General features: G+C 39.2%; 2 protein-coding genes across 2 annotated transcripts; one reads left to right on the forward strand and one right to left on the reverse strand.

Annotated features, from left to right (window-relative positions):
• Positions 1–1,323: 1,323 nt before the first annotated feature.
• LOC139738183 (uncharacterized) lies at positions 1,324–15,926 on the reverse strand. The gene is made up of 10 exons (XM_071648842.1): positions 15,861–15,926; positions 13,040–13,178; positions 11,913–12,026; positions 11,303–11,357; positions 10,295–10,415; positions 9,340–9,428; positions 8,210–8,401; positions 5,723–5,815; positions 4,726–4,798; positions 1,324–3,478 (listed from the first exon to the last, which is right to left on the reverse strand). Exons 1-10 carry the CDS (start codon positions 15,924–15,926, stop codon positions 2,834–2,836), a joined length of 1,587 nt encoding a protein of 528 aa, XP_071504943.1. The 3' UTR covers positions 1,324–2,833.
• A 264-nt stretch (positions 15,927–16,190) lies between these two features.
• Positions 16,191–21,838, forward strand: LOC139738197 (U6 snRNA-associated Sm-like protein LSm6). Its single transcript, XM_071648857.1, has 4 exons — positions 16,191–16,228; positions 18,196–18,415; positions 19,182–19,295; positions 21,572–21,838. The coding sequence occupies exons 2-4, from the start codon at positions 18,322–18,324 to the stop codon at positions 21,601–21,603; spliced, it is 240 nt and encodes a 79-aa protein (XP_071504958.1). The 5' UTR covers positions 16,191–16,228; positions 18,196–18,321; the 3' UTR covers positions 21,604–21,838.
• Positions 21,839–23,235: the final 1,397 nt, after the last annotated feature.

The raw sequence follows: 23,235 nt of genomic DNA on the forward strand, positions 1-23,235 counted from the left end.
TGGAAACATTTTTATTACAACTATTGTTTACATTTTGTGTATTTAACAATGCTTAACCCTATTTTAACTGGGGCTATCTGAGACCAAGTTTTTACTGGGGGGGGGGGGGGGGGGGGGGGGGGGTCAATTTGACCCCCACCCCCCCCCCCCCCCCCCCCTTCAGATCTCAACCACCGATCGTGCGATCGCCGAAAAATTTTGCCTGAAGAAAGAGCTGGATGTCAACTATACGATTACATGGTCATATTAAAGAAAAATATTGGCTTTCTATTTTTAAATTAATTATGCAAATTTACGCATGAAATCATATTTTCACACAAAACTCCATTAAAATGACTGAAGGATCCGTAAATTTTTGTGTCAGAGTTCCTCGAGACAGTTTTTTTTTTCTTGTAAAAAAATAGCAAAATCAAAATCAATTTCTTTTTATTCTTATTGTTTTTTTAATTTCTTATGTATTTTGTTTTTTCGACCTTTTGTTTTCTATTGTTTTTTGCCAAAATTTGTTGCAGGCACTTTTTCAAGCTTATCTACATTAGAATTGATTAATTTCAATGGTTAAAAGTGGAAATAATCCAATTTATATCAATGTAACAAAAAAACACAATTTGCATTGGATTTGCACACGATATCATGAATTTGAGCCGTTTTTGGGTTGACATGCATATGCAAAACATAACGTACCTTCAGAACAGTGTACCCGGACGTCGCAAATTTGGTCTCAAAATATGCGGGAGACTTAAACGAAAAAAGTCATGAAATTTGCACCATAATTCTGCAATGCGAGAAGGCGTCTTCATGAGACTTCTTGACCTTTCTCCCCCGAAGTCTCGCTCAACTTTGAGAACAAACTGAATTTACAACATCCACACATACCGTTGCGAAGCCATACCGAATTTTGTAACTGTATGTCACGCCAAAACGGGCACAATTTTGTGATTTTGTGTACATTCCCTATGACAACAATGCTCTGTTCTGAAACTCGTGAAAACCTGTCTATTCTTATTATTTATCACTTTGATTGATTTCATACTAATTATGGTAGAAAAGTGGTCACTGACAATTTCCATTGAAAAAACAAAAATTGAAAACAAGGAAATAAGTAATAAAATCCAAAATCAGTAAATATAGAAGAGTTGAAATGACTTACGATGTACAATTGTTACACAAACCAAAAAGGTAGACTCTCAATTCTTTTAAGTGTTTCACAGGCTAAAATAAGATCTTAAGGGCTTAATTTGCATAAATAATTAAAATTAGAAATTGATAATTTCAAACAAAAAAATTAAGTCACAATCTTGTAGATTATGATGTGGGTGTCCAGCATGCCAAATTTTGTCATGATCGCACTGCTGATAGCTTAGATCTCGTGGGGGAGGGGGGTGGAATGTGGATTTAGCATAGGCAAAGAAGTCCAGCCTGATTAAGGTTAAGGTAAATATTTCTCCCTTGCAGACTACTCACAACCCTTGAAGGTGGGTCTAATTGTAAGTTTGTTGAGTTCAGAGCCTATGTGAGTTAAAGTCTAGTGTTATTGTGATTATTGGCTTGTTGATAAAATTTGGTTTTCTCCAACCACATTTGTTGCCATGTTCAAACCATTTCATGGGGTTGCACATGTGATGCAACTCTTTATACAAAAATTACATCCAGTGCATGAAAATATTTAAAGTGATGAATTATTCTTCTTACATAGGGTGTATAGTCTAAGTAGATGTTGAAAATCATTTGATGTAACACACACATTTTATGTAGGCACTGTAATTTTGAAACCATTTTAGTTAGTCTTTAAATTTCAAGCAATCATGATATCAGCAATGAACTGGCGGTGACTGAAGATACATCTTCCTCCGTGTAAGGGTGTGTACGTCAACATTCTCATAAGTCAAAATTTTCTCACTTCCTGCATATGTCGACTTGTGCAAGGTCTACTGTACTTAATTTCTGAGTGCCAAGGAAACATAAACTCCGATGACACTGAGAGACTGAGGAAAGACAGTCAGCTAAACATGAATTTCCCATCTGTTATCTCATGCTAACTCTTATCTGTACTCAAGGGAAAGTCTAGGTTATTTGCATAATTCTTGGAAACAAATCAAACTTGTTGAATATTCAATGTATTCAACTTCTCTGAAACTTCTCCAAACTTCTCTCTTATACATTGAACTCTTAAATTTGGCTCATGATCTATTGCAATAAATAACTGCACACATTCATGTAAATGATACCACACATCATCTGCTCTACAACAATGTACGTATAATAAGCTAATTGGACTGACATGTTAAAAAAATGTAACTTGCAGAAAACTTGGTTACTCAAAGTATTGAACTGGTACTCCTGCTAAGTACATAAACACATCATTACGCATGCCATTTTCCCTGTAAACTACACATTAATATGGGGTTAAGTAGGTCTGCACAATAACCCATTTAGACAGGTCAGACAAGTAGGTACCCAGTTTTTCCACTTTTTACTTGTCCATTTCTAACAAAGTTACTGGTCAGGGACCGTCGGACCAGTGCCAGTGTGCAGCATTGAGATACGACAATACCTTCTTAAAAGGCATTTCTTGTTTAGTATCCAACTACATAATCTCATTACTTGGTGGTTCCCTAGTATAACATGACCTTATTGTCAAAAAGGGCGGTTGAAAATAGAACATCTTGGTATTCAGATTTCCAATTTAGGCAGCAATGTTTAAATTGATATAAATTCCCACAGCCTAACCCTGAGTTGACTGTGTTTCCTTTTTGAGGCATTCATGAGCAATGTTCTAATAATGGTGTTCACAGTTCAACGCACACCGACAAACAGTATGTAAGACTAGTGGTTAGTACCACAGAGAGCTGACACTTTGTTTGACATTGTCAGAATTTTCTCTCCTCTTTGCTGTTGTTTGGGCCGCTTCTCCCTTCTTGGCCAGTTTCCGCCTCTCTGCCGACTTCTGCTTCTTCTGCATGTTGCGCTTGACCTTTGCCCTCACCATAGATGGGTCGATTGTGGAGGTGGTTGAGGTGTGTGAGCTTACGCTGTCACTGTTCCGACAGCGGATGTTCCGAGAGTGCGAGTTTACATGAGACATACTTGCCTCACTCCTGTGCGGTCGGTAGTTCCTATTGAATGCAGCAATGTCCTGGAGGTCATCTTCCATCTCACCATCACTGTCATCCACATCACTGTCTACATCACCTGTCAATCTGCCATCTCCTGCTGGATGACCCTCTTCAGTCCCAGACGTGGATTTCCTTGTGGTACCTGCAGCAGAATCTGCCCCACTTTCGGCATCTCCACTTTCTGCAAGTAGCAGAGCACAGTCCTGGGAAGTTTTGGTGCATTCCAATCTCTCCTCCATGTTTTCTGCCTCCTGCTTCCCTGTCTTTAAGTCTTCCTCCTGATCATCTTCTTGTTGATCACTTTCTTCCTCCTCTTCTTCAGCATCTTCATCAGTGGAGTCATCTTTCAGAGCAGCTGTGCCCTTTCAGAATGAAAGACAGGAGTATCAAGCAAATACAGAGTCTCACAGATGATAGTTTTGAGTGGACTTGACCCAAATATAAATGTAAATTCAATGAATACAGAAATGTTGGTAGACCACCTCAATGAAGTTTAAGGAAAATCAGACAATCTGCTGAAAAGGTATGAATTTAAAGTTTTGGCACTGCCATCGCTGGATAAAAAGACCACATTTTGTGATGTCATAGTAGGGCAACAATATAATGGAAATTTAGAGAATTCCACATTTTTTTTAAAATGAAAAGTACACATTCCTTCCACTGTTACTGACATGTGGAGGGCAATATCATTTGCTCTGCATTCTGAAAGAGGTGCTTGTGCATTAAAAGCAAAGTGTTCTGTCATTATGCTAGAAAAATGAAAATATGTTGAAATCTCTTTAAATCATCGTAATGTCACATCATAAATTGCTGCTGCCTTCTTATCCAGCAATAATGGTACCAAAATTTTACAAATTCTACAGTTTTCAAAGGATCCTCAGATGACCTTTAAAGGGTGTGTACAGTTCTGGTCGAGGTGAGGATTTAGCTTTTTACGTTTTGCGAGATATTCAGAAACCACTCTGTGAGATGTCAAAGAGCATGCGATTCTACAGGGTATCAAAAGTTTATTTGATGAAAATCGGTTTTGAAATGGCTGAGATATCCAAAAACAAGGTGAAACAAAGAGATCCTAATAAAGTTGTGGCATGTCGCCTTTTATCATTATCACTTTTTTTGATATCTCAGCCATTTGAAAACCAATTTTCATCAAATAAACATTGAATCCTTCTTAAAATTACATGCTCTTTCATATTTCATATAAAGAGGTTTCTCATTATCTCACTTCAAATCATGAATCGCCACCTCAACCAGTACTGTACAGTCCCTTTAAACTGCACTATGTTCTCTCGATGTCCTTATAGTTCACCATTCACTCAATCCCTACATGTAAACTTTTGATTTCACTCCCCATTAATGGATTTGTGGGTCAATATTACAATTCTCATGCCTACTTGAACAGAAGGTTTAGTTAGTGTGATTTTGCTTGCCAAAACCTTGAAGAAGGAAATTATTTCATGTGAAAGTACATTCTTAAATATGAAGACATGTTGTCTTACTTAAGCACAGCTTTATAAATTCACTGATCCATTTGCAAATGGTGTAAACTTAAAACCAGTTTGTATGTTTGGTGAAGAAAGATAACATGTCTGTTTAGATCATGAGTTACCTCCTGTAGGGAATCCTCCATCTCCTTAGAGAACCCACTGGCAGCCACCTCCACATCAAGTGTTCTCTCACAGCTACAAGACGTGCATGAGTATGACAAAGCAAATCAAAGTGATTAGTACAATAACAATAATTGAAAAATTGCCAAGATCCTGCACAAGAACTGTGATGATGGCACATAGCAATGAGCAAATTAAGTAAATTAATCTCTACTGATATTTGTGGCTGTGTGACTGAAATATTCAAATCTCTAATACCAAACAAGTTTCTTGACCATGCAAAAAAAAAATAACAATAATTAAAAAAAAATTCACAATGCATTAACTCATTTATCAGGTTACCATGTATTAGCATTAAAGGGACTGTACAGTACTGGTTGAGGTGGGGATTCATGTTTTGAACATTCCTAAGTGAGATAATGAGAAACCTCTAATGAAATATGAAAGAGCGTGTAATTTTAAGAAATATTCAATGTTTATTTGATGAAAATTGGTTTTCAAATGGCTGAGATATCCAAAAAAAGTGATGATAATAATAAAAGGCGACAGGCCATACCTTTTATTAGGATCTCTTTGTTTCACCTTGTTTTTAGATATCTCGGCCATTTCAAAACCGATTTTCATCAAATAAACTTTCGATACCCCTTAGAATTGCATGCTCTTTGACATCTCATAGAGTGGTTTCTGAATATCTCGTAAAATGTTAAAAGCTAAATCCTCACCTCAACCAGAACTGTAGGGCTACACACCCTTTAACCATCAATGAAATGTTCTTTAGACAATTGTCATAAATTCACTCTGCAACTCACATTAATTCTATTCTCTACAGGTATTTACATAACTATTCATCCTTAGTACATGTTTTTAAGACAAAATATCTGATTTTCAACGATATACAATTGTACTTCAAAAGTTGCAACATTGCACCCTACTCATCTGGGCACGAATGCGTGTCTCTAACATACCGCATTACAAGGTAAGTGAGGTGCCATGACTTACGTGATATCAGAGAACTTGGGAAAGAGTTCACTCTCATAGTTAAACCTCCGGCTGAAGAAATCCTTTACACATTGCACATCACGGTCAAAGTACCTATGCAATCAAAATATGATAATGGCCAAGTAAGAAAAGTTGTTCAGAAATTTAAACATTACACATCTCACATTTCAGTTACATGTACCTGGTATTCCTCTAAAACATGGTGAACCAACAAAATAGAGCACATAAACAATTACCTTCCTGAGTATGCCTCCACTATTTCAACACGATTGCCCTATAAGAAAGATCATAATGTGGAAACTGCTCTTCTACAGGTCCACAATGAAATTCTTTTAGCCTTGGATTCATAAAGAGAAGCTATGCTTGCCCTCCTTCACTATATACGGTATACATAGTGCTGCCTGTGACACTGTAGACCACAATATTCTCCCACCGTGACTATGACAGAGATTTGGCATTAGTGGCATCGTGTATGATTGGCTCACTTTTTATCTTGTTAACAGGATGCAGATCAAGGGTGCTTCATCAAACATTTACCATGATTACTGAGGTGTACCCCAGGGGATTTAAGAGGAGTGGCATAAAGAAGATTGACAGCATTATGACCATTATCAAATCAATACTGTCATCATCGACACTGAAGCCCCCGTTCCACTATCACGATTTGGACCCCGATCTGTCCCGATCTAGCAGATCGGGAGAGAGCGGCAAAAGCGTACGGGGATCGGAAGCATCGTAGCAGCAGCGTGTAGAGGTCGGGGTTGGAGCGGGCAGTTTTTCAGATCGGGAAGAAATTTTGAACCGGTTCAAAATTTCTTCCCGATCTTCCCGATCAAAATTGACATATTTTTAATCGTACGGCAAGCGGGGAGAGCGTAGTGACAGCGTAAACGCAGCGGGGAGAGCGTAATGACGGCGTAAACGCAGCGGGATGAGCGTAACAAGGTCTTTCTGAGCGTAGTAACATCGGCACAAGAACGGGAAGTAATTTTAGCTGTAATTTTCGAAGAAGAAGAAGAGATGAAGAAAAAGAAGAGAAGAAAGCAGCGAAGCAGCTACCCAAAAGGCGAAGAAAGAGAGACTGCACGTGATGCTGAAAGAGGAGGAAGAAGACATAGCAGAATTTTGAAGAATATGAAATCATCTACAACTGGAGGAAGACGGACTATAAAAGCAAGGACATCAAGAAAAATCCTTTGAAAAATCAGCACGTCTTTGTTTATACAATGCATTGCTGCAAAAGAACCATGAGTTGAGGAGGCTCTTCAAGTTCAAGTTCAAGTTGATTTATTTCACTTCCAACAAACAAATGATAAAAAATACAAAGAAACGCTCATATACACAGACGTCATGAAATCAGTACCACAATGCGATGAACAGAATAACATTGTAAAAGAGATACAGGCAAATTATCAACAGAGATACAAATAACAGTTACGTCACTGTGGTAAATGCATACAAAATATTGCTGGAAATGGAGGGGACTGCTAAAAAGCAGAGCTTGTAGTATTAGAATGCAGTCCCCTCATAGAGAAAAATATATAATTGCAAAAAACAACAACAACAAACTTCCCTAAGAGCTCTTAGCGGTAGCAAAAAAAAAAGACAGACAGAGTAATACACACATATACATGCACACATACGGACGCACATTAACAAACACATGGCGGCTCTCTTGTAAGGAAAAAATTGATGAGAGGATAGAAAGATATAGTAGTGAAGAAGGTAGTAAGTCCGAGGTGGACAAGGGGGGGGGGGGGGGGGGGGAGGGGAGAGGAGAGGGGAATGGTGGGTCATAACCAGGGCAATGGAGGCACAGAAGCACGGGCTCGCTGATGAAGAAAGAGTAGTGAGAATAACGAAGCAACAACAACTTTGAAAATCAAAAGTAAAAAAAGAAGAATGAATCTTCGAGGTCCACAGTATATTTCTTCGGTTCTGCATGCTAATAAGTTGACTGACTGCTGACCCACAGTCGAATCGGGATACATCGGGGCACATCGGGCACTTTTCAGCTCTCTGAACGGGGTAACAGCGTGATAAGATCGTATAGATCGTTCAGAGCGTAGATACAGCGTGCATTGATCGGATAACATCGGCAAAATCGCACTAACAGCGTAGCTACATCGTTCTAAAGCGTACCGGCAGCGGCAGAGATCGCAATGTCTAATTTCCGATCATCGTAGTAAGAGCGTAGCAAGCACTTGGTAGTCGTAACTGCAGCGTACTTAGAGCGTTCTAACATCGTACTGTGTCCAGATCGGCTCAGGTTTTACCCGATCCTTCCCGACCTGAGAAAATTGTCAAATCGTAGCGAGAACGGCATAGTGGAACGGGGGCTTGATATTGACATCATCATTATTACATGTCATAGTAGTAGAAGCAGTACTAGTAATGTCACTACTGGTATTAGCTCTAGTATTATCACAATGCACAGACAAGTATGACTACTCACTGGAGAATGAAGCTTATCCCCCCCCCCCTTACCATTCTGCATTAGGATGTGACGTGGACACCATCTGGGGAAAGTCAATGAGGGTCACACGATCCTGATCGTCCATCATCAAATTGAATTCATTGAAGTCGCCATGGATCAGGCCATGATTGGCCAGTCTGACAATGAGGCTCATAAGGTCATCATAGACGGAGGCGGGGTCTTCCAGGGAGTGCACTTGGTTGCTGTCAAAATGACCACAACATTGTTACAGTCTCCAATCACCTGTTGTTGATTTCAATTCTTTACACATCTTTTTTTCTCTCCCTGCAAAATTTGTCCACCATCTAAGATAAACATTCTAACATTGGTGTGAAAATGTTAAGTATGGTATTAGAAGGATTACAACTCTGTTACCTGTAATTACTAACACCCAGCCGCATGACAGCTGTGCTAAGTGATGAGTGTGAAAAGCAACTGTGATAATTGGTACAGAAAGCACAGTGAGGGTTAAAAGACCATTACAATTCCGGGAGTGGATATTGGATATCTCAATTTTTATATAAATTTGTAGCAAATGATCTCTTTTGCAAATCTTGAGATATCCTACACTGTGTTTGCAAATACAGATTCAATTAACTACCAAGAATTTTAAAAGTCAATGTTAAACCTAGTCAACTTTCAAGTTTTCCTCTCTGGCTTTGAAAATCCAGCTTCAGTTCTTTTACAGCCATAGAAATTCATCTAATTTTCTCAAGAGCAAAGCTCATAAGTATGACTTATTTGGAACAATTTGCCAGTGAGACTGCACTCAAGACAAAAATGAATGAAACCATCCTGCCTCTTGAAGATATATATGCAGGTCTGCCGACATTCCCTCATCCAAATCAGGGAGATTCCACACAGCAATCAGGGAGATATCTGTGTGTTACATGCATTTCAATGAACAGCTGAATTATTTCCAAATCAGGGAGATAAAATTCTCTTATTCAGACATGAACAGATTTTGACATTTTCAGGGAGACTCCTGCAGAATCAGGGAGACTTGGCAGCTCTGTATATATGTACATAATGTTGGTGATCACACTCCAACACACACAGACATTCAGAGATAAAGTAACAGGATATACAATCAGATGAGTGTTGAATCACATGGTTATGAAAACAAGAAGTCTCAGCTTACAGAGGGTAGGCATTTATCAGCTCCATGACCACACAGTGCCTGTTGAAGTCCACAGGTTTTGGTACAGGGAAGCCATGGTCAAATAGTGCCTGAAAATTATGATCAACAGTGCTTTACAGTGTGAGAGTAGGGACATGTTTAGTTACAATGTACTCAATTAGTACAAGTATATCTGACCCGAAGCAATGACTACAAAATCACAGTAAAACATCACAGCATGGTAATAATAATTTCTGCATAAACAGCTAATTTGAAAACAAATTTTTTAATTGACTTATCTATAAACATTAGGGTTGGGAAGTATATCAATGTGAAGTTTAGTACAATATGTGATTGAAATCTAAAATATTTTTATCACAGAAGAGAAACTATTATTGTTTTTTTTTTTTATTACAGCAAAAATAAAATGAGCATATGAAGTTAAAATATTGCCCAATAGAGTACAGGCAACTCCTATAATGACGTCCTCAGGACTGGCAGTTTTTGTTTGATATATTGAAATGTTGTTGTAGCCAAACAGTAAAGTACATAGAGATACAATATATGTTATACATGATAATTCTTGGACTTGAATATTACTTCATTGTTAACAAAAACTTCATTATAACAGTGTTCATTTGAACAGGAGTGCAATGTAGTGCTGAGTACAGTGTACTATTGTTTAACTTCAATAGCTGATTCAAGAAGATCAAGAAATTGCTTCAGACCACTTTCTTTCCATCAGCTTGTCCTTTGTTTTCCTTCCTCTACAGATGTTCTACAGCACAATTCATTATCAATCAAAATCCATTTCTTTGACATTTTTGAAGTACTCATTTATGGGTGTAATTATGACTTCAGAGGACAACTGAATAAATATGTTAAAACAGCTTCAACAAATATTTGATCAACATTCTACAGGAGACTGAATTACCAGAAAATGTGTCTTTGTGGCTTTATTGCCTTCTAGATTTACCTTCATGAAAGCAAACTCTTTCATAGCAGCAAGGCGAGACAGGTAGAGCCATGATGCACTTCTCCGCTTGCCCAGATAATCCCGCTTTTCTTTCAACTTCCTGAAAGAAGTCCTTCCCAATCTTGGAATAATAAATGTGCAAGGAACAGTATAGACTAGCTCATTACCATAACATTGTAGACACGTGATTTATTAATCTCACTGAGGATACACTGGAATAAGTCCATGTCTTTTTATAAATAATTCTTCAGGTTTTTCAGGACATGATGTAAAATACTGTCTGGTCACAATCAAGACACAACATAGAAAGACATATCAAATGCAACTCTTGGTACACCACTGACTGTTTCTACAGGAGGTTATCACAGCTATTAAAATCTGTTGGCTTCAATGACAGAGACAGAGACAAGTCTACTAGATACAAAATTGTAAACCTAGAAATATGGCTATGGCGACTTGTATGCCTCAGCTATTTCACACTATTCTTCCAATAGGTCTACGATATACAGAATATATTGCCATTGTGAGACAGTGGTTTTATATGATTGGCAAATAACCATTACAGAGAACACCACATATTCAGATAAAAAATGGACACGGAGGAATGGTCAGCATGCAAAGAGATGTAGTTTCATGGTAGAAGTCTGTGTCAAGACACTTCCATTCACTTAAAATGTTCACATCAAATAACTGACAATTTATTGGAATGGGAAAACTGAGCAAAGAAAATGGGATTCCACCAGGATTTGAACCCAAGACCTCCGACTGAGCTATAGAAAGCCCCAGTACAGTGTTCGTCCAAGAAACCCTTAATTCTCAATGCTTGTGTGGTCAGAAGCTATTGCTGTGTGTGTGTGTGACACATGCGCACACTTAAATCTGACATATACCCGAAGGATAATTCAACTTGGGGATATTAAAATGCGAGGGATCACTGAAGTGATGCAGCCCTTTGAGTATGTAACAAATGCAAACAGAGGGACACTGACCACTGTTACATTTTCTCACCTGTGTAGCTTTAGTGCAAGCTGCTCATCCTCTTCATTTGCCACTATGTAGATATCTGTTAAGTACAGAAGCACATCATAACATTACTAGTCAATTATTAAATTGACCATCTCTTCAGCATAAATTGTGCAGTTACATGTAGTTGTAGCATGTACTCAACTTTAATTAACCCATTGAGGACAGTTTGATTTTGCTACATTTCCCATAGACACTTGCCCGAGTATACTCCGGACTCGTCCTCAACGGGTTAAGAGGTTTTATTTTTGTCGAAGTTGGTTTGAACTGTTCTGTCATGAACTATGATATATCTAAGCAATCCCACAGGGCCACATTGATATGAGACTGCAATGCTAGACTTATGAATTGAAAGAAACAAATTTCTGCTGCATATGACTTCTTTTTATGTATTAAAATCTCACTCTGCAAGGCAAGCCCTCAACTAACAAAGTATTAGCATACATACAGCTACAAGTTCTTGCTTTTTCATTGTTGTTGTGTTTACATACATTCACAACAGTGTCTGTCCAAGCTAGTAGCTCCAGCTTAACAAGCTGCAGCACCTGTTATGCCAGCCTTGCGTGCGGGGTACCTGACAGATTGGTTTCCTCACCTGATTCTTTGCCCACTCCTATCTGATTTCCAACAGATGTGACGGAGTTTCGAGCTGCCAAAGCCTTCAGTGCCAGGTAGTCATATCCTGGGTATGTCAGTCTGTAACCAGACACTGAACAAACGTGAAATGAGGTGAGAGATTTGGACAAGGATGGGGAAATGGGGACAAAATGTGTGGGAATGGTAGTGGCAGCTATGAGCAAGAAACAAACATGTACATTGAAGTTACACATACAGTACATATTCAAGAGGCAAAAAAGTAGGTGAGAGAGGAAAAGAGAGATGGAAGAGGAGTAGAGACATATAGACATGATGTACATGCACTACTGTTCCAATTCCACTCAATGTTTACACATATTCAGCAACAAAGGACAAAATGTTATAACAAACACTCTTGCCTGCATGCCCCTGACATTAAGACAACTAAAATTCTGCCATGCTAGTGTAATGAATGGGCACTAGAATGCTTAAATTGTGAGGATCTTTGCATCGATGCCCAATTGGACAAGATGGTCCAAACATGAATGCCCTGACTACAGTCTCATACATATCTACATTGAGAACCAACATAATTTTCATACATGATTGTAAGTAATAAAGTACCGGTATTATGCAAGTTAACAAATTAGTCCATTAAAGTTAAAAAAAAAAAAAACATTGAAGAAACTTGTCATTTTGACATATCACATGGTTTTTGTGAGAACACAAGTGCATCCCCGGCAACATATTTTGTCCTCGACTATGGCAGCATCAATTCGCCATTAATAATAATAATCATGCTGTGTCACAAAGTTCACAGAAGGACAATTGTGTCCATAGGTGCCATCTGGCTGCGATAGTAGCTGAAGGGAACCTTCCTTAAGCTGACGTATCTTCTTCTACTGGTACTTCACATTTTTTTCCCATCAAAATGACAATATTTACTCACTGTGGTATTTTTAAGAAACATGCATTAATATTCCTCATAAATGTTCCATTCCATTTATCATGGACACCATGTATAATCTTAGTCCTTTATACTTCAATATACAATGTGAAACCAGAGTACCAAGTATTGATCAAAAGAATCTAATGCTAGAGATGGACACAGTGTACATGTTCAGTGCAACTCCTGAATACTGGTACCTTTCCCATGCTCCCATGCAATGAGCTTGTTCCGCACCAGTTCCTTCAAAACCTTGTGGCATCCTCCGTGACGCAGGTTAGCAATCACTGCTACCAGATTTGGTGGCACAATTTCATGGTTCTTCATCCCCATTTCAAGCTATGACATGTACATAAATGATAAAAATTTGAAGACAAAATGATTATACTGATTTTAGTGATAACATTGTATTCAATTAAAATACAGTTTTAACAAGAACATGAACATAAACATTAGTTAAATAGCTGAGTTGTCCATTCTACCTCAAATATTCAACACAAGAATACTCTGTTCTAATCAGTAATCCATCAATGGGAAGGAGGATCATCAACGGCTGTGCAAGGGCTTAGGACTTTGTAACTTTTGTCTTCACCCCTAGCCTGACCAGACCGCTGTACAGAGCACAGCAGTCTGACATATACTAGTGTTTAAACATTGTAAACGACCGTCGCTATTGACGGCAAAATCACATAAAATGTCTTTTATTTTGTTTGATTTTAACATACAGATAATTTTTACCACTCACCTACATCGCATTTTGCTGATGGTGGAGTTGAATTTGGTGTTTCGTTGGTATCCAGACCTTTAATATTGTTGAATTTTTCGGAGTAGATTGTGCGGTGGCATCTTTTTCTTCGAGAGCTTCACAAAATCAATGAACAACCACGCATGAGCAACCGAAGTGGTAGCGTTTTACGTACGCCCGTGCACCTGTGCGTCTTGTGTGTTACGCAAAGCACTCGTATCTGCGCGTGCTGCTCCGGCAATGGTTTGACGTTTGCATGTGTCACTTCCGCTCTCCGACTAGCTCATGAATATTTCCGACTAGCCCAAGAATATTTTCGACTCGCTGCATTGTAGTCTACGAGAGTGACTGTAGCTCATGAATATTTCTGACTCGCTATGTTGTAGTATATGACTCATTACGAGAGTGACTGCCATTCAAATAACACGCAGAAGATGAGGAGTGAGCAATACGGACACTTACAGACCTGATTTTAGTCACGGATTTCAGTGAGTTTTTGACGTAATTGAAAAAAAAATTGCATACCGATTATTGAATGAATATCATAGATTATGGGGATTCCTTATATTTTAGTTTTCTAAAATTAATAAAGATATTCATGAAGGAAATGTACACCCACCGCTGAAAATGACAACGTCTACTAGTACTAGAGAGTTAACTACACGCTGCACGTCTACTCCTTCGCAGACGTTATTTTTCAACGGTGGTTGCACATTTCCTTCATGAATATCTTTATTAATCGTGGAAAACTAAAATATAAGGAATCCCCATAATCTATGATAATCATTCAATAATCGGTATGCGTTTTTTTTTAAATTAGAGACTATGTCAAAAACCAACCGAAATCCGTCCTTAAAATCAGGGCTGTAAGCGTCCGTATTGCTTCACTCCTCATCTTCTGCGTGATATTGAATGGCAATCACTCTCCTATACTAAAACGTAGCTAGTCGGAGCGGAAGTGGATGAGCTAGTCGGAGCGGAAGTGACGTCAAATCATGAGAGCAGCACGCGCGGAAATGGTACATGTACGTAGAAGACGACAAGCTTTACGTAACACATGAAATGTACAGGCATACGTAATATGCTACCATGGTACCTCGGGTTGAGCGTTTGTGGTAGTTCGTTGATTTTGTGAATCATCGCACAATCTACTCCGAAAAATTCAACAATAGATATTAGGTTTGGATACCAACAAAACACCAAATTCAACTCAACCATCAGCAAAATACAATATAGGTGGGTGGTATTACTGTTAAAATCAAACAAAATAAAAGACATTTTTTGTGGTCTTGCCATCAAAAGCAACGGTCATTTACAACGTTTAAACACAAAGAGATTTTCCGCAGTGACTGCTAGAGTGCGGAGTCTTCATACGCCCTGTACTATTGTTGTGTGAGCGCAAGGAGCACTGGATGGCAACGAAGCGGTAGGCTCACCCCTCGTGCTTACACGCTAGCAAACGAGCAACCGAGGAGCAGCCAAAATCAAGTGCGTACTCGCGTAAAAGTTCAGAAGTTCGCGTAATACGCGCTGTAGAAAAGTATACTTAGTACGCAAAGTCCGCCATTTTTAAGTGGAACAATGGCGGCCCCCATGAAATCACTGACTCCATTGTAGAGTCCGCCCTCTAGTGGTGGGGAGGAGACTGATGGGGAGGAGATATTACATGTTAGACTGCTGTGCTTTGCACAGCGGTCTGGCCTTGGTCAGGCTACTAGAGAGTAGACGTGCAGCCGCTGTCACTTCGCGACAGCAGCTGCATGTAGTTATCTTTACCCCTAAAACTCAGTGGGGATCCAGGGAGGAGCGCATCGGGTGCACGCCCTCCCCCCCCCCTTTATTTTTTGTTGAAACAAAAGAAATCAAAAGAAAAAATGGGGGAGGGGTACGTGCGCCCCCCCCCTTTAATTTTGTAAACGTGCCCCCTCTTTACGGAATTCCTGGATCCACCCCTAAAACTATACATTTTTAAATCCTGTCTGAAATCTATCTAGTTTTTCACTTTGTATGACATGATAATTCGGCACTAGTGTAGTTTCGCACCATACGTGCAGAACAGATTGAAAAGGAAAGGACGAGAGAAAGATGATCGTGAGCCGACAGATGACATGAACAACGATGATCAGCTGATGATGAAGTCTGCCTTTAATGACACACCCGGCATGCCCACACACAAATGGACATATGGGACTAGCGTCTAGACCTCTATGCCGTAATCTAAACGTGCAATATTACCGTACTGAAGTACCGAAAACACTTAACAGCCAATCACTCACCGCGGTGAGGACACGGAAATCCTCCTTGGAGAGATACCGGAGCATAGTGACATTCAGCTTCCCCATTACGAAACAATTAATGATTTCCAGTTCGGAAAAAATAAGGTTGATTCACTGCCTTCTTCTAGCTTTGAGTAGGCGCTCGCGCTCCAGATTCCACCACATGTGCTCATATATATGTGACGAACAGCGCCGAATGCGAACAGCATGCTAGCGCGAGCGCAGCGCGGTGCATGTATATTGTAAATACGTACAACGTGTAAAGTGCAGTGATCAAGTGAACGGGAAGAAAAATAAAGTGTGTCAGATGCATTCAAGTTTCCACTTTCCCTCAGCTGCTAACTGCTTGATCTGTTGATACTTTATAGGTAAGATAACTAATAACACACCGTGATCTTAATTTCTAATTGGCGGTATTTTTATACACACGTGTGACAGACAATGCAATGCGGACTGAATCTTAGCAATAATGCAAGGGCGCTCTTCGTTGTCCCAAATATTCAGATTGATGTTAGTTCAGAGAAACGCTCCAGATCCTTTGATAAACTTTACTAAAGTAATACTAACGTTAGTTATAGCCTAGCCTGACCTTGATGAGGTAGTGTTAATCCCCGAAGCAGCTCTTTCCGAACTAACCTGATGTGCTGTGACAGTAGGTGATGTTTAGACAGAAAGATCCGTCTGTCCGGAGGACTCTTTTTATATTTTGCCATTAACGCTGTCCTCCGTAGACGGAGGGGATCCGTGAAGCCAGACGTAGTCTCCGCGGAACATTCCCCGACGGACAGATACAGACCGATCTTTCGGTCAAGGTGATGTTATGACCGATGCGGATGGTGTACATGTAGGTCTAGACTCTGTCTCTAGCATTAGTACTCTATAGATCGAGATATAGGTCTAGTCAATAAGACAATATCTTTTTACTCAATTCTATAGGTCTAGCATAACGTAGCATAAAATCTTTACAGCATACTTACTGTATAGAAGCACTAGATCTAGGCCTATTTACAATAAAAATAGTGATGTGTACCGACTACCGGTCTAATTTACACTTGACTTAACTATACACATGATACACAGCCCAGTCAGTCGCTGTATAAATAGCGACAGGGCTGTACCGGAACAGCCCACAACACAAAGAGAGCTCAGCGATCGCTTTACGATCGCTTTGAGTTTTGATACTTGAAATCATTTTTTGTCACCTCAAAGTCAAACTCATTAAATTTAAATGTTATCTTCATTAATGACACTACATAGCTATGTTATCAATATTGATTGAGTGACATACAATTTGTACACATCTCACAACTTACTGAAAATGAAGATTATTTGCAGCATCAGTATCAGCAAACGGTACATCTGATAATCGGGAGTTCACATGAGCAGACTGTGCGTGCTGCTACCAAAGAGCACACGCACGCAGTAGATCGCTGCACTTCCAGCCGCGCATGCGCACTCATAATTTGCATTTTTTCCATTTTGCTAAGTGGTCAACGCGCCATTTTGAATTCTGCAACGATGAACCCTGACGGTCGGGGATTGCGCTTGAAAGACAAACAAAGTGCCATTTTTTTTGTAATATTGTGAAGGCTCTCTGTGGACTTATGTACATGTACACTATACCTTGCAAACAGCTCATTGACATGCTAATTATGCGCGAACACACGGTGATAACCAAAGAGTAGATTAGATTAGTGTGCGCTTCATTAACATCTTTTAAATACAGTGCCCTCACCAGCTGTTTGAAATATCTAAAAGTGTCGCGACGCCGCACTTCGCACTGTGTCTGGTTGGGCTAGAATAAGTGTAGGAAATTGTAATTTTTTAGACTCTTTCATCTAATGTTCTTGACCGTTGTGAATTTTTATTGCCATGTTTGACACATTGTGTTGCACAGTAACTTTTGTAGTTGGAACATACATTGTACATGTACCATTTGTTTTACAGTGGACTCCTGTTACTTTGTATAGCAAAGTCCTCAGGACCGGCAGTTTTCTTTCGTTACAATGTATATCAAAATTTCACTATAACTGAACAAATAAACAATTTTAAAAAATAGCATAATGTTGTGGTCTGAATTCTTATTTCATTGTAAGCGGAACTTTGTTATAACCGTGTTCGTTATGACGGGAGTGCTCTGTACTGATATTTAGACTAGACAAGATACATGTCGTTTATCAAATATCCTCCATTGCAAACTGGACATCCCCTAATTCACTTGCACGTAAATAATCCACAGATGGAATCTCTGACAAGTCTTTTTTGGTAGAAATGCTCTTCATTAGTGTGATTTCTTTTCTGTTTTTTGTTTTTGTCTTTGTCTTTTCATATACAGTATCTATTGTTCTGCAGCATCCAGGCTGTAAAGCTCAATATTGTAAGTGGTTTAAAGGAACAAATAACCAGCAAGCAGTTCATAAGACATAGTTAAGTGTTCACTACCACCAAGGATTCAGTCAACATGAGTACCAAGAAGCAGACCCCAAGTGACTTTCTGAAGCTCATCATTGGCAGACCAGTTGTCGTCAAACTCAACTCTGGTGTTGATTACCGAGGTTAGTGCATATATGATTGTTATTGTACACTGTACTAGGCAATGCGTGTAGTGCTTTTTTACGTGTGCATTCCAATTTTGATTTATTTATGTTTTTTGTTTGTTTGGGGGTTTTTTTACATTTGAATTCATGCTTTGATCTCCATCAATAAAGCTGACACGATTTGCCAGGATGATGAGTTGTTTTTGAGTATTTTGAGATTAATGTGTAGGATAATTTTGACCTTATTACATGACTTCTGTTCCAGAAGAGACTGCCCTGTTCAGCATTGTGGGGAGGTACAATGTTGTAGAATGCTACAGTTGTACATTGTACCTGATGATCAGTCACGCCCTTGTAGTCATATATTCCAACAAGCTGTATATGATTCACTCTAGTGCAGAGGATCAATAGATGTTGCTTTGACCCAATTTGTAAATTAATGATTAAAATGAATATGAAAAATTATGTAGTAACCATGATCGGGTAAACTCTGAGATTGTGGACTTCCAGCAAATGCTAATAATGTATTTTGCGTTTTTGTCGTTGCCCAACTGAAATTGTGTTTCACACATTTCTTATGTATTATATGTATACATTTTTTAGCAATAGTCGACAGTTGTGCAGGCATATGGTATATGAGAACTATGTTTTGGCTTTAGTGTTCACTGGACATCTTTGTGGGTTTGACTTATGGGAAGTTTAATGTATTGTTTATACCATCATAGTCTCCCTGCAGAATCAAAATGACTTTTGTGAATGAGTTCTGTGTATCCTTCCATTGCAGGAGTATTGGCCTGTCTGGACGGCTACATGAACATTGCTCTTGAGCAGACAGAGGAGTATGTCAACGGACAGCTGAAGAATAAATATGGAGATGCCTTTATCAGGGGAAACAATGGTAAAGCGATTCTTGATATTACATTGCTATGAAGTTTTCTGTCTTTCAATCCTCTTGTGTGCCACATCAAGAAAAGTATATTTTCAAGGCATTTTCCTTTTCCAGTTATGTTACATCAGAGACTGCTTGATGTTTGTTGTTCATTACAAAGAGTTTACCATTTCCCTTCCCTCTCTCCTTTTTATTTGCTTTCAGAGCAAAAATGTTTCAATGATCAGTGCTGTGTGTTCTTCACTGCTGTCTTTATGGTCTTCAACTGTCCAAATGTCTACAGTGCTGTCAATATACATGTAGTCACTGTATGTGTAAGGTGTACAAATGTGTAATACATAAGTTATGCAAAATGTTAGTGGCTTTATATCTGCTTTCAGCAGCTGTTGGGTTTTGGTAGTAATTCTTTGTGAATTTCACAGTGTTGGTGAAACTTGCCCTTGATCAACAACCTTTTCAGTTTTATTTATAGGAAATTACAAGAGAAAACTCTTGAACAAATACTTGGAAGTCAGTAGAGAAATTACATTTGTTCTGAGAGAGTTGAAAATTTCTTACTTTACTCTTTGTGGATGGAGACTTGATATTGACAGTACTGTGTTTCAGAGACTTCAGTTTTTGTCGAGCCCACCGGAGATGTGGGGAGACTAAGGGATTGCCTGCGGCGTCTGTCCGTCTGTCCGTCCGTCCGTCCGTCGTCTGTCCGTAACGCTACAAAAACTTGAATAACTTTCTACTGAGGATTTCAGTTTCAATCAAACTTGGAGGGAAGAGTGGTTATACAAAGGATACACATTTTATAAAACATGAAGGGCACCTCAAGGTCAAAGGTCACAGGCAGAGGTCAATGAACTTTAGGGTCCAATGTTAAGTTTTTAGGGCGCGTTTCGATTATGGGCCATAACTTTTGATCCGTCAGTGTATTTGTGACCAAACTTGGATGGTAGATGTAACTTGAGGAGTTGATGGTCACCACAAGGTCAAAGGTCACAGGCAGGGGTCAATGAACTTTGAGGGCCCATTGTTAAGTTTTTAGGGCGCATTTCGATTATGGGTCCTAACTTTTGATCCATAAGTCCGTTTGTGACTAAACTTGGGTGGTAGATGTCCCTTGGGAAGTTGATGGTCACCAAAAGGTCAAAGGCCTCAGGCAGGGGTCAATGAACTTTTAGGGCCCAATGTTAAGTTTTAAGGGCGCGTTTTGATTACGGGTCATAACTTTTGATCCGTAAGTCTATTTGTGACCAAACTTGGATGGTAGATGTCCCTTGGGGAGTTGAAGGTCACCACAAGGTCAAAGGTCACATACAGGGGTCAACGAACTTTTAGGGCCCAATGTTAAGTTTTTATGGTGCGTTTTGATTATGGCTCGTAACTTTTGATCCCTTTGTCCGTTTGTGACCAAACTTGGATGGTAGATGTCCCTTGGGGAGGTGAAGGTCATCACAAGGTCAAAGGTCGCAGACATGGGTCAACGAACTTTTAGGGCCCAATGTTAAGTTTTTAGGGCGCGTTTCGATTGTGGCTTAGAACTTTTGATCCCTGTGTCCGTTTGTGACCAAACTTGGATGGTAGATGTCCCTTGGGGGATTAAAGGTCATCACAATTTTAGGGCCCATTGTTAAGTTTTTATGGCGCGTTTTGATTATGGCTCATAACTTTTGATCCCTTTGTCCATTTGTGACCAAACTTGGATGGTAAATGTCCCTTGGGGAGTTGAAGGTCACCACAAGGTCAAGGGTCATAGGCAGGTCAATGAACTTCTGGGAGTTAGAAAAATATTAATTTCTTGTACGCGAATGGGCGAGACACAATTTGGCACTTGCCTTGTGTTAACATGGAATTCACACCCAGCAGTCATGTGAAACCAACTTAAGATATATACATGTAGAGCGAAGTTTTCTCGTATAACTTGTGAACCAGAATATTTTCTCGTGAACCAGAATATTTATATGTTTACCTTTAAAGGACATTATGGATAATGGCAGCCAACCTGAAGACTGGAGGGAAAAAAATATTTTAGTCTTATATTAGCAATGAGTCTTATCTGTTCTTTTGAAGACAAAATGTATATTTTCTTAGCCTCTCTTCAGTTTCAGTAGAACAGACTCAGAGTGCAGAAAAACAGCTTTTCAGCCACCACCATAGGGAAGTATGAAAATGTATACATGTACTCTATGTTCACGTATCTGAATGTTTGTTATGAGTTCACTATATTTTAGCCTTCACCATTGTGTAGTGACTGGATTTCTGTGTGCTTATGTGTCTTTTTTGTCTCATTTCAGTATTATACATCAGCACCCAGAAGAGATACTGACAGAGCACCCATCTCACTGTAGTTTGCTGCAGTGCCAGGAATGTTCAATCAAGAATATGCATACCGAGGAGGACACCTGCAAAGTGATGCTGATGTAGACAGTGAGACTGGCAGCCCATGGATGAGTGAGGCAGCATTCATACCTGTAGAAAAGCTTTCATTCTATTAAAAGGAGAGAAAAGGAAGACGTTTAAACTTTTGCTGCAGAGAATGACGTAAAAGAATGACCAGAATAAAGGAGACCAGGTCTATGAATTGTTGGACAGGCCACCAGTGACCTGCCAGTAATAAATTGTGCACCATTTGCTACATGTGGAAGCTCAGGTGGCATATTTGATGGTCATCAGATGACTGGATCTTCATTTGGATGTTAAACTTTTTTATTTTACTCCTTAATCTGACCCAGTATTTGGTATCAAAGAATTCCTTGAGTATACAGCCAACCAGAAGAGTCAAATCATTGCTTGACTGTTGTATGCTGTGTACTGTAAAATCCAGTAGGTAACATGTTCCATGGTTTTAAGATTTGACACTTGTATCTCTGGCCATATGCATAAAAAAGAACAGAGCAAGAGAGAGAGAGAGAGAGAGAGGGGGGGGGGGGGTGGGGGGTATTAGAGGAGAAAGACGACTTGTAACGGGAGGAGAGACCACTCTTCCTAAGTCAGAGCCTTCGGATCATATAAAGTCTTTCCCATATACATTGACAGATTTTTAGAAGCATTTAATGTGTTTTTCTAATTGGTCTGCAAATATGCTTTGCAGATCCATTTCACTGTTTGTAATCATTAGTTGATTCATGTTATAACTATTTTTATTATTATCTTTTTTTTTGGTAGTCTAAATTGTGCTGCAATAAGCAGAGCACTGGGTTTACATTCATCAGTTGTTGCTGTATCAGCAGACATTAGCAAGCTCTTTCATGAACAAGTGTTTATTTAAGTTTATCAGGAGCTCTTGCAGGGCAGAAGAATATGTTCTAGGCTTTCTAAATTGATGTAGTTATTATTCTTAATAACAATATTTTTTATGCCTCCGCCACGAAGTGGTGCCGGAGGCATTATGTTTTCGGGTTGTCCGTCCGTCCGTCCGTCCGTCCGTCCGTCCGTCCTTCCGTCCGTCCGTAATGAATTTTGTGGACAGGGTAACTACCAAAACCTTTTGAGGTATCCTAATGAAACTTGGCATGTATGTGTATTAGGGGGTGAAGTTGTGCCCATCAACTTTTGGGTGCACATGCTTAAGGTCAAAGGTCAAAAGGTCAAGGTCAAATGCTTAAAATTTTACTATTTCCCCCATATCTATGCAATGCCAGAAGATATTTTCTTGAAACTTAGTGTATACATGTACTACCCAATTAAGATTCTCTGGTGAAAGTTTGGGGTCATGAGGTCAAAAGGTCAAAGGTCAAAAGGTCAAGTAAAATGTTAAAATTTCACTTTTTTCTCTGTATCTTGGAAATTGTTCAAGGTATCTTCATGGAACATAGTGTATATGCATCTACTGACTGGCAGTGGTTATCTAGGGAATTTAGGGTTCATGGGGTCAAAGGTTAGGGGTCAAAGGTCAAGGGCAATACTTCAAAATCTTACTATTTTCCTTATATTTATGCAATGCCAGCAGGATATTTTT

This window comes from Diadema antillarum, unplaced genomic scaffold (assembly GCF_040938485.1).
Source record: "Diadema antillarum isolate AM-2024a unplaced genomic scaffold, OU_Dant_1.0 seq00000728_RagTag, whole genome shotgun sequence".
NCBI lineage: Eukaryota > Metazoa > Echinodermata > Echinoidea > Diadematoida > Diadematidae > Diadema > Diadema antillarum.

Bases quoted from the DNA above. Each gene is read 5' to 3' on its own strand.
- LOC139738183 (XM_071648842.1), bottom strand. From the start codon at position 15,926: ATGGGGAAGCTGAATGTCACTATGCTCCGGTATCTCTCCAAGGAGGAT. The intron at 13,179-15,860 runs GTGAGTGATTGG...TACATGTCATAG, and splicing joins ATTTCCGTGTCCTCACCGCG to CTTGAAATGGGGATGAAGAA. The intron at 3,479-4,725 runs GTAACTCATGAT...TCATTCTGAAAG, and splicing joins TGGAGGATTCCCTACAGGAG to GGCACAGCTGCTCTGAAAGA.
- LOC139738197 (XM_071648857.1), top strand. From the start codon at position 18,322: ATGAGTACCAAGAAGCAGACCCCAAGTGACTTTCTGAAGCTCATCATT. The intron at 18,416-19,181 runs GTTAGTGCATAT...CTTCCATTGCAG, and splicing joins CTCTGGTGTTGATTACCGAG to GAGTATTGGCCTGTCTGGAC. The intron at 19,296-21,571 runs GTAAAGCGATTC...GTCTCATTTCAG, and splicing joins CTTTATCAGGGGAAACAATG to TATTATACATCAGCACCCAG.